This window comes from Haplochromis burtoni, unplaced genomic scaffold (genome assembly GCF_018398535.1).
Source record: "Haplochromis burtoni strain Fernald_Lab_line unplaced genomic scaffold, NCSU_Asbu1 Contig_193, whole genome shotgun sequence".
NCBI classification, from domain to species: Eukaryota; Metazoa; Chordata; class Actinopteri; order Cichliformes; family Cichlidae; genus Haplochromis; species Haplochromis burtoni.
In genome coordinates, this window is record NW_024582554.1 from 848,665 (window position 1) to 859,536 (window position 10,872).

The window sequence follows — 10,872 nt, forward strand, 5'->3', positions numbered from 1 at the left end:
TTGGTAAAAAGAAACAATGCCTCAGAGTATCCATCAGTTATTCAGCTAATGTATGTGCAGAACAGTGTAATTAATGAGCCCTGCTGCACAGATCGTGTCTCTCTTGGACATATTTTCTACTATTCGGTTAACTTTGGATTTAAAAGTAAAATCAGAAATCTGAACTAAATGTAGAAGAATGTAACAATGGTTTGTCACTAGGTACCTTTATGATTAAGTAATGCTTTTATGGGATCTACAGATGTAGCAAATCGTGGATCAGTAAACATATTGATAAACTATACAGCTGTAAATACTTTCCAGAAATGTGTCTTTAATTCAACGAATTCAGGCTCCATTGACTGAATTACAGAAACTAGCCCGTAGTATGGACCTGCTGTGTGTCCACCACACTTAGCCCATCATTTTTACATTTCATAGTAATATTTGGACTCGATAGAGCAGCAAAGCATGCGGGCAGCTATTTGTCTGCACTGAGTAGGAGCTGTTCAAAGGCATTCTGTTTCCTCAGGTAGACCCGTCCCTCTGTCCCTCCTCGGGACTCCTCCCCTGCATATATAGTCCTCCCCTCCTGCTCTGCCTCAGACCAACGTTTAGAGCTGAGTGCGAGGCAGAGTGAGGAGGGAGCCCCATGCCAGAAAAAGCCAAACAGGGGGAAGGTGTATCTGTTCCGTCTTTTTACGTGCTTATAACTCTTGATTTTCTGCCACCTTTTTTCTCTCTGGTGTGGATTACTTGAAGCCAACTCGTGAGGATTAAAAGGATTCTGTGTTTCTACTGAAAGATATGGTGGCTTACGATGAAGTGGGTAGCTTGGTGCCTATCAAACGGACTCTGCAAGTGACAGACTGCCAGAACCAGGCCAACAAGGACTTAGAGGTGAGATGGCTGAAACTTTACTCTGTAAATGTTTGACCAGAGCTGCTGGAAATGAAGTCATAGTGTGGTGTTAGGTATCACACTGTGAGTCAATCAGCACCTAACCCTGGTTTTTATCTCACGTATGTACACAGTGTGTGTGTGTGTGTGTGTGTGTGCGTGTGTGCGTGTGTGTGTGTGTGTGTGCACAGAGACTTTGACCTTTGTTCCAGGGCACTTGGGACAATGCTTAAGATACTGTCAAACCCTGAAAAGTTAATCATTGGACTACACTGCACCTTTTTAGTTGTGAACAGTAACGACCTCCCCCACGCACTATTCCCCCTGCTCTCGTACGCACCCCAGCAGACACCTCAGTCTCAGTGGGAAATGGGGAGATCAGGTCCATAGTGAGCAGACAGAAGAGTACAGGAACAGTGAGACAGCAGGGGGTAGGGTCTCAGTAAACAACCAAGCATTCAAAGGGTAATGCGTTTTACAATGAAAGCAGCAGATATCGTAGGAAACCCAGGTGCTGTCTGTGTATTTCCCTGTGCCTGTGTGGCTTCACTGACAGTAAATCTCTTTGCAAAAGACAAGTCTGGAAACACTTCACGAATTGAGTCCTTTCTTTCAGTAGAACCCTGTATTTTCACTCTGTGCTGACTTTCTAAGTACCTCCGTCCTTTGATTTGTGCCTGTTCTTTTTTCCATCATTTTCTAAGCTGTAATCACAGGGACACATCTGGCACATGTGAGGTTACATCAAAGAGGAAGCACAGGGAGGGAGCTGAGAAAAGTTTGAGGTTGAAAGTTGAAGGAGGCTGCATGTATATTATGTCTGGAGGGTTCGACTGACTGAGCCCAGATCTGAATGGTTTCCAGCCTGACTCGCTCTAATGCCACAGGACTGCCAGGAATAGCAGCATTCCCTGTTTAACTGCTGATATACAAAGAGCAGGACGAGTGGCCTCTCATTATCCGCGTCCACAGCGCTTCATGGCCACTACGCTTTTCCACTATTTTCCCCCTGCCCCTCAAAAACACACAAAAACTACTTGTTACCACTTATTTGTCCACAGATATGAACTGGTGATCACTTAGAGGGAGCCAAGTCTGGTAGCCACAGATAAGTTACAAAAAGAGGAAAGCAGTTGACATGTGGCCCCCGCCACTCGAGGGCTTGCTAAGTTCTCCGTGGAGAGTCTGACCGCAGCCACAGCAGACTGAGCTGTTCCACAGCTGCGTCCACAGAGACCGGAGCCTCAGTGGCTGTACTGTTTCCCACATTTGCTGAGCCGGGACAAAATCTCATTTGGTGTGCGTCAGGGAAACACAAGCGATGTGTTTTATCTTCAGAGGGCAAAACTGCATCACTGCCATGTTAAGATGTTACACTGCAGAAGAAAATGCAAATCGTGTGGAATTATAATCATTACCCTGCTGCTCTTTGATTCCTGTTTCTCCCAGCCTCGGGGCGAGTGAGGAGTTGTGTGTGTAAGGGGGGGTCACCTGCCCCAGGTGCAGTACTCTCTCACGCAATGCTTGTTGAAGAGCGTGTTTCAACTCGCAGCCATAAATTGTGTGGTGTGCCCCATGCAGCGCTGCACTGCGTAAACACTTTGCTGTATTCCTGACTGCTGCTCCTTTTTCTTGCTCGTAGCAGCAGCACGCTGCCACGCAGCTCCATCCGTAAATCAGGAATCATTTATCCCAGTTTGAGCGATGCAGCAGATCCACTCTGTACTTGAGTTTTCGCTCTTGTCAGAGCAGATAGCAGCAGATTAGAGACACTGAACAGCTGAGAAGCACGGTCTCGTGCATTCCTGGCATTCCTCCAGACCCCCTTCCCCTCCAGATCAGCAGTGAGAGAGGGTCTTTGTGCTCAGTGGGCTGGCCTGGCTCAGGACTCTTCATATGATGGAGCCAACAGCTGCTGGAAGTGCTTCCTCCTCCTTAGTATCTCTGTCTGCCGCTCCGCCAGGCTGTCTGCCTGCGGCTTGACCTCGGCTCCAGCTGCTCGTCTTAAAGGAGGGACTAGAGTTCATAACCAGGATTTATGAACTGACTTGACGTGTTTTGTCACAAGGAAGTCTTTGCTGAGGTGTCACAGTTACTGATCGATTCGTTTTGATCTGCCTCTCTCGCACTTCAGACTTTCAGGGTTTTCAGACACGAGTTATGATAGAATAACTGCACGACTAACCTCCCCTTCTGTTTTTGCCTCCTTCTGCAGGAACCCAGCAACAAGCGCGTCCGTTCTCTCGGCAGGGTGACGTCGCTAGCCAACCTCATTTCTCCGGTAAAGAATGGGGCCGTCCGGCGCTTCGGCCAAACCATCCAGGTAAGCGCTCACGGCATCCAATGGAAACACAGCGCATTGGGGGGACAGGGACATCCCTTTCAACATGTCTGACATGTGGTGTTCTTTCTTTCTGAAGGCCTCTTTCCGGGGCGATGGCAAGTTGCCGGGCGTGCCCCAGAAGCCTTGCAGCAAGGCAGCGGCCCCCACACCACCTAAAAGGAGGAACAGCACCTTATGGTCCGAGACATTAGACATCCACCAGAAAGGAACTTTCTCCACCAAAGAGATCAAGCGGCAAGAGGTGAGTCCAGGAGTCCAGACAGGGATGAATTCTACATGCTTGCTAGACTAGTTCACATGTCTTTGTGTCAAATGGTTTAAATTGGACTAGAAGCCATTCAGCCATCTTGGCTAAGCTCACTATGGTTTAGGCTACGATGTAATGACAACCTGATTTACATGTTTACTAAAAAAACATCTGTCTGTGCCTTCTCCCATTCCTCAGGCCATATTTGAGCTGTTTCGTGGAGAACAGGATCTGATTGAGGACCTGCAGCTTGCACGCAAGGTTTGTACTTTTAAAAGCTCTGAGGCAGCGGGAGTACATATAAAGCAAACAGATTAAATCAGTCTGGCAGGCTTTGAATGCAGCGCAGCCAGGAGCTATAAAAAGACAGGGATTGTTCCTCTGTCTTTTTTTTTTGTACCCCTAAAGCTGTTGACCAAGATATTTTTAGTAGCTGCTCCCAAAGCTCTGCCCAGATATTACTGATCACTTTGCTCCATCCACAGGCGTACCACGACCCGATGCTGAAGCTGTCCATCATGTCGGAGGAGGAGCTTACTCACATTTTCGGCAACTTGGATGCCTACATCCCACTGCACGAGGACCTTCTGGCGCAGCTCTCCAAAGCCACGGGGCCAGACGGGACCGTGGGCCAGATTGGGCAAATTGTTATTAGCTGGGTAAGTGTCTTTGACTTTTTGAGCCATCAAAAGCTTTTACGCTAGTAAAACCGTATTTTGAATTAGCAGTTAGATAAAGAGTCCCTCCTTCCTTTGCAGCTGCCCAGGCTCAATGCCTACAAAGACTACTGCAGTAACCAGCTGGCAGCCAAGGCGCTGCTGGACCAGAAGAAGCAAGACCCACGTGTGCAGGACTTCCTGCAGCGGTGCCTCGAGTCACCGTTTAGTCGGAAACTGGACCTGTGGAGCTTCCTGGACATTCCCAGATCCCGCCTGGTCAAGTACCCCCTACTGCTCAAGGAAATCCTGAGACACACTCCAGCAGAACACCCCGATGCTGCCAGCCTGCAGGAAGCTGTAAGTCCAGGAGACAAACTGGTTCAACACACTGATTCATCATAGTGCCTCTCCCATGTAATAATTAGGCTGCTTGTGTGTTCAGATCACTGTCATCCAGGGAGTTTTGTCTGGCATCAACAAGAAGAAGGGGGAGTCCGAGTGCCAGTACTACATCGACAAGCTGGAGTATCTGGACGACAGGCAGAGGGACGCTCGCATCGAACGGTGCAAGAGTCTTCTGTGTCACGGGGAGCTGCGCAACAAGAGCGGCACGGTGAGCACAGCGCACACTTCCAAGTCGTCCTTCGGTGCTTCTCTTTGCATGTTAACACGAGGCTGCCGTCCCACATGAGGCGGGCTATGTGCTCAGATGATGCTCTGGTTTGAAAGTTTCTGTTTTTCCTGTAAATTCTTTCAGAAGCTGCACGTGTTCCTGTTCACCGACCTGCTGATCCTGACCCGCCCCGTCACCAGGAACGAGCGCCAGTGCTTCCAGGTGTACCGGCAGCCAATCGCAGTGCAGGATCTGGTGCTGGAGGACCTGCAAGATGGCGATGTCAGAATGGGCGGCTCTTTCAGAGGAGCCTTCAGCAATGCAGACAAAGGTAAGGCTCGTCCCAGAAAGTGTCCGCTAGTAGCCTGAGCAGCCCCCGTTCCTAATGACGTTCTCTGCTTTCTCTGCAGCCAAGAACATTTTCCGGGTACGTTCCCAAGACCCGAGCCAGGCACAGTCACACACTCTGCAGGTCAACGACGTCTTCCACAAGCAGCAGTGGCTCAACTGCCTCCGTAGTGCCATTGCCGTCCACCGGCCTCTGAGCGAGCCCTCCAGCCCCAGCCCGCCTACAGGCAGCGTCCGTTCCAAGCGCCGCCCTTCCTCCGTTTCTGCCATCATCCACATGGAGGAAGCAGACGAGAACTACCCGCAGCCAGGCTCTCAGTCGGCCCCCGCCTCACTGTGCAACAGCCCCACCACGGCGTCCCCTTCGCCTCGCTCCCCGTCGTCGTCCACGACGTCCGTGTCATCGACGTCATCCTCACCCACGACACATAAAACCAAAAAGGACAAGAAGGCTCTGTGTTCTTTAGGGAAGAGAAAAGAGACGATGGTGTGAGGTGGAGCGTTGGTAGAGAACGTGGATGGACCTCTTTGTTTTTCCTGTACATAAAACAGCACAGCACATTTATGAGTGTCTGCGTGTTATTACAGCAGTGTTCTGTTACTGTCCTCCTTGGCAGCTATTTACCTTACTCCTCCATCCAAGTGCATCCCATAGAGACACAGTATTCTGGAGGGGGGTGCACGTGGTTCAGCTCTAAAAGGGAAGCATGACAAGAAGTAAACCCACGGTTCACACTCGGTGTGGCCAGTTTGCTGAGTTCTTGAAGAAAGAGTTGGTGCATCAGATCCTGTTTACTATAAAGTTCATATTTAAACATTCTTTTAGACCTTTCTTTGGGGGATAATACATTTTATATTTTCAAATCTATCCTAGTATTGTTTTAGGTATTGTAAAGCAGCAGAGTTTTAGCTGTTAGGGGCAGGTTTTTGAACATTTGCCGATGTCAAGGTGAAAGACAAAAAGCCGACCCCTAAAAAGGTGAGGTGTACCACACAAACAGATTTCTGTCATAGTTGGGTTTTTAGACTGAGCAGAAGATGTCTTATTTTTATACATTCCTTAAATAACAGATGCTAGAAGCCAGACATTATTTTATTTTATTTACTACAGAGGCATTAATTTAATTCCAGAACAGATGATATGTCAGCAAAAAACCGTGATGAACTCATATCGCAGACGAGATGATGAGTTTTGTTTAAGACAACATTTTGAACTGAGCCACGTTGGTTTCTTAAAAAGCTGATGCCTGAGAATGAGGCGGATCACTTTTCAGTGTAGGATCTTGCATGGAGCTTTAGTTGTGGACGCCGCTTGCACCTGAAGAGGCGGCATGATGTATGCAACTGTCCCGAAGGACGGGACTGAGCGACGATGAAAGTTGTTGAAGGCAGAAGAGAACAAAGACGAGAACGTTTAGGAAGTGAAACGCTCAGTGTGACATGTGTAACTCCCGTCATCTGCTCAGGTGGATGGGGAATGTTGCTCATGGATGGAAAGAAATGAAAGGAAACTGTACGTAGGGGAAGGCAGATGAGGAAGGATTGGGAAAGTGACTACAGGATTTGGTTGGTTGTTGAGATGAAAACGAGTGAAACGGCAATTTGATGTAATTAAAAGAACAATAAAGATCTGTGTAAGATTTGCAACTGAACCTTTGACTCCATGTCTTTATTATTCACTTTGTTTCAAACATGAACTCGTAGCTGGAGCTTTTAGGAAAAGCACTTATTCGCTTTCCTGCCAAGCTAGACAAGACGATAGAGCGCTTGGATCTGCTGCTAAATATAAAGCTATCCGATTGTTAAGTGATGACGCGACGAATCCTACTTCCGGGCCTAAAGTAGTCTGCGTTTAATATGGCTTTTGTGTTGTTAACATGTTTAATGTTATGTATTTTCTTCTATTTGATCTCAAAAAGCTCCTAAAACAGTCAGTGATCACTGTTGACCTCCCTCGGCTTTTATTACCGCTAATCATTTATTTAAGCTCAGTTTTTAAAACCTTAGGATGTAACTACAGCCCAGCCCATGCAGCAGTATATGAATGACTAACCTCGTATTGTGGATGGATTATCTCAGTTGTTCTCCTGGCTGAAGTTTGGTCCTTTTACAGCATCCTGCCATGCGATTACATTTGTTCCTGACCACCGAGAACACTCACGTTAACTTTTATGAGTGGAAAAAAAGTTAGCTTGTTTATATTATGCTAACATAGCTGTGTCGCTAGCGGTCACGTAGCACATCATTATATACCAGCTAGCCCAACTTCAGTAACCCTACAAACGTCACTGCTGTTTAGTTTTCTGTCTTCATTTATGCTGGAAGTGATAGCAGAGCTGTACGTTTTAATTTGTTTCCAAAACCCCGCAGTCAGGACATGCTATATTGTATTTAGATAGAAGCTAGCGAGCTAACTCCCTGCTAACTTCTAACTCCGTTAAATGTCATAAATTCCGTTTTCATGGATGCCTGGATGTTAAACTCAATTGTTACACCTGGTAGAGCAGAACGCTGATCATTTTATTAAAGATGAAAGACTTTAGACAGTTTTTCAACTCTCAGTAATGCCATAGTGATCGTTTGATATATGGACCTGCAGCGGAGTTTAGGCCCAGACACGGCTAGTGACGTCAGACTTAACACCGGATGGCTGCAGTCATTAGCTTCAGTGCAAAAAGGAAAGGTAACTGTCCAAGTCTCAAGCAGCCAAACACACAGGCTGCTGAAGACATTGGGCTTTAAAAGCTAAAGCACAACTGTCAAAACTCTGGACCGGTTTCAAAATAAAATAACTCCTGTTTAGCAAAACTGACTGGAGGCTAGTTTTAAACTAAGCTTTCAAAATAAACAGGTACAAATGGCTGCTAGTTTTCAAATTTAGCAAAGACAACAAGCAGCTGGATTTCATACTAAACTAACTACATGTCTTTGAATCAGGCAAAGCTAAACTGCGTTCTAGTTTTCAGAATAAGCCAACACGCCGCTACATTTCCACACTTAAATAAATAAAAACGGTAAATGGCCTGTATTTATATAGCACTTTACTAGTCCCTAAGGACCCCAAAGCGCTTTACATATCCAGTCATTCACACACACATCCACACACTGGTGATGGCAGCTACATTGTAGCCACAGCCACCCTGGGGCGCACTGACAGAGGCGAGGCTGCCGGACACTGGCGCCACCGGGCCCTCTGACCACCACCAGTAGGCAACGGGTGAAGTGTCTTGCCCAAGGACACAACGACCGAGACTGTCCAAGCCGGGGCTCGAACCGGCAACCTTCTGATTACAAGGCGAACTCCCAACTCTTGAGCCACAATCGCCCCAATGCATTGGCTCTGCTGTAGTGTCTGCTAGTTTTAATACCGAGCCAACCAGCTATGGTTTGAAGTTAATTTCTAATGGTCAGGATACGTGTGTAGACCAGGGGTTGTAACCTACAACATGAAAAGAGCCAGTTTAGCCCCACCCCCACACACAGGTGACAGGTGAGACAGATGACCATCTCATCAGGACAGGATGAATTAATACATATAGTAAAGCACATTTTGCATATATATACTTATTATATATAGTATCTGTACTAAGAGGGTTAGGGTTAACTTGTGATCCACGTGCAGCAGCGCCCATGAGGCTCACAAACCTAAATGCATGTAGGCTGCAAGTATGCAATGCATACTTTATTAACCCCCACAGGGAAATTAGCCCTCTGCATTTAACCCATTCACTCAGTGAAGCAGTGGGCAGCCACCTATCCGTGGAGCAGTGTGTAGGGACGGTACCTTGCTCAGGGGTATCTCAGGGTAACCATTTAGTGGATTCTAACCTCCGACCTTCCGATCATGTGGGGATCACTCTACCTACTGAGCTATCCCTGCCCCACACAGGCACACATTTGTATTGTATTTCTATTATATTTTATTCATTTGCATTTTTTATTTTTTATCATAATTAAAGATAGCATGCATGTCATCAGTGGAATGGGCGTTATGACTCAAGATTCTGAATCCAGGTTTGCCAAAAGGACACGAAGGAGATTTTATGACCATGTTTAGCTCTCGACTGTTTGTTCCATGCTATGTGCCAGGACAAACATCTCCAGTCAAGACATTTGTCAGCCTGCTTCCCAAACTGCAGCGTGCTAGCTTATCCTAGCTGGTGATTTGTTGAGTCTTTATCAGGAAAAGCACTTGTCTTTTTCAGGTCTCTTATTCTTATTTGGAAAGCATAACAAAAGGTCCCCAACGGCCTTTTCAAGAAAATGATTTCAATATTTAAGACTTGCTTCATTTGTGATAATAAACAATGGTTATATTGATAACTACAGAGAAAATGAAAAGAGATGTCTTCATTTTAGACATCACCGTGAACTGTTTAACTCTGAGACGAGAGTTTTTTCTTCCTTTAATTTGTCCACTTGGCAGACGACGGTGCTTGCAATTTTATTGAGTAATGGTCTTACATCTGCTCCTCAGAGCATTCTCCAAACATTTGCTCATGCTCTCCACAGTCATTTTACTAGAATAACAGTTGATCAGCATTATAGCAAGCGTCTCGGATGCTGTTAGGCTGAAAAGGGTGGCTGGAGCTCAGGAGGTAGAGCAGGGCATCTGCTGATCGGAAGGTTGGTGGTTCAATCCCTGGCTGCCTCTAGTCTGCAGGCCAAATATCCTAGGGCAAGGTATTAACCCAAAGCTGCTTCTATCAGAATGTGAATGGTAGTTAGCAGGCACTCAACAGAAGACAGTGAAAGTGTTATGTTGCTTTTAACTTTTTCTCACCTGTTCCTTATAGACTTCTCCATGATATGCATCCATCTGATCCTATCATCCATGAGTCCTCCTGTCCTTTCCCCCCTGCCTCGCAGCTCTCACCCAGAGCCCGTCGCAGCAGGCAGCTGCAGAACGTTTGTTCCTGTTAAAAGGAGTTTTTCTTTCCCACTGTTACCAAGAGTATTATACATACATTACAGTATTATACATACTGCCTATGGTAAGTAATATAAATGGATTTGGTCCTAGCACAGAACCCTGTGGAACTCCATCATCAGTGTGCTGTAAAGAAGACCCACTGCACATGTCCAAACCCTCTGTAACAGCACCCAACCTCAGCTGCCGCTCACACAGACTAGACTCTCCAACTCTCCACCTTCAGCTCAGCTTACTTCCACACAGGGCCACAGAAGATTAGATATTCAAAGTAAATATTGAAATTTGTTTTATGATTTCAATCATTAACGTGAGACAAATATTCAAAAAACAAATAAATCAGGAAGGCAGTGAACACTTTTTCATGGCACCTCAGTTGGTTTTAAATATCACGTTTGTTCTGGTAACCAACTGGTAAAATGATGTCTCCTCTATTCATAAACCTGGTCAGCAGATATAAGAAACGCCTCTCCTCAGTGTTTTTGTTTAATCGTCGTTGTGTATTGTCAGTAAAGGTTGAAAAGGCAAACACAACAATCAACAAAATAATATCTGTGCTGCTATGATTGTACTGTAAAGTCCAGCCCACCGGCCAGGCCGGGCACCAGGATGAAATGACTCAGGTACAATGCAGAGGAGGGTTACAGCAAACACTTCCTTGTGGTCTTTCATGTGTTCACGTGTCAGGCCATGACCATTGGCAAAGCCTTCTCTTGTCCCCTCCACCATGTAAGTCACTGGGAGCAAAGCTAACGAGAGGGAAAATAAAACTGGTCTGCCTGGAGTGATGTGACGCCTGGACGGGTTTTCATTAGCAACGAACATGATTGGAAACGCAGACAGGAAGACGGA

The 10,872-nt window shown here is 46.4% G+C and overlaps 1 protein-coding gene across 1 annotated transcript; it reads left to right on the forward strand.

Annotated features, from left to right (window-relative positions):
* Nucleotides 1-258: 258 nt before the first annotated feature.
* On the forward strand, nucleotides 259-6,742 carry net1 (neuroepithelial cell transforming 1). Its single transcript, XM_005935331.3, has 9 exons — nucleotides 259-879; nucleotides 3,095-3,202; nucleotides 3,300-3,464; nucleotides 3,669-3,731; nucleotides 3,956-4,129; nucleotides 4,229-4,486; nucleotides 4,572-4,742; nucleotides 4,887-5,073; nucleotides 5,153-6,742. The coding sequence occupies exons 1-9, from the start codon at nucleotides 787-789 to the stop codon at nucleotides 5,581-5,583; spliced, it is 1,650 nt and encodes a 549-aa protein (XP_005935393.1). The 5' UTR covers nucleotides 259-786; the 3' UTR covers nucleotides 5,584-6,742.
* Nucleotides 6,743-10,872: the final 4,130 nt, after the last annotated feature.

Bases quoted from the DNA above. Each gene is read 5' to 3' on its own strand.
- net1 (XM_005935331.3), top strand. From the start codon at position 787: ATGGTGGCTTACGATGAAGTGGGTAGCTTGGTGCCTATCAAACGGACT. The intron at 3,732-3,955 runs GTTTGTACTTTT...CTCCATCCACAG, and splicing joins ACCTGCAGCTTGCACGCAAG to GCGTACCACGACCCGATGCT. The intron at 4,130-4,228 runs GTAAGTGTCTTT...CTTCCTTTGCAG, and splicing joins GGCAAATTGTTATTAGCTGG to CTGCCCAGGCTCAATGCCTA.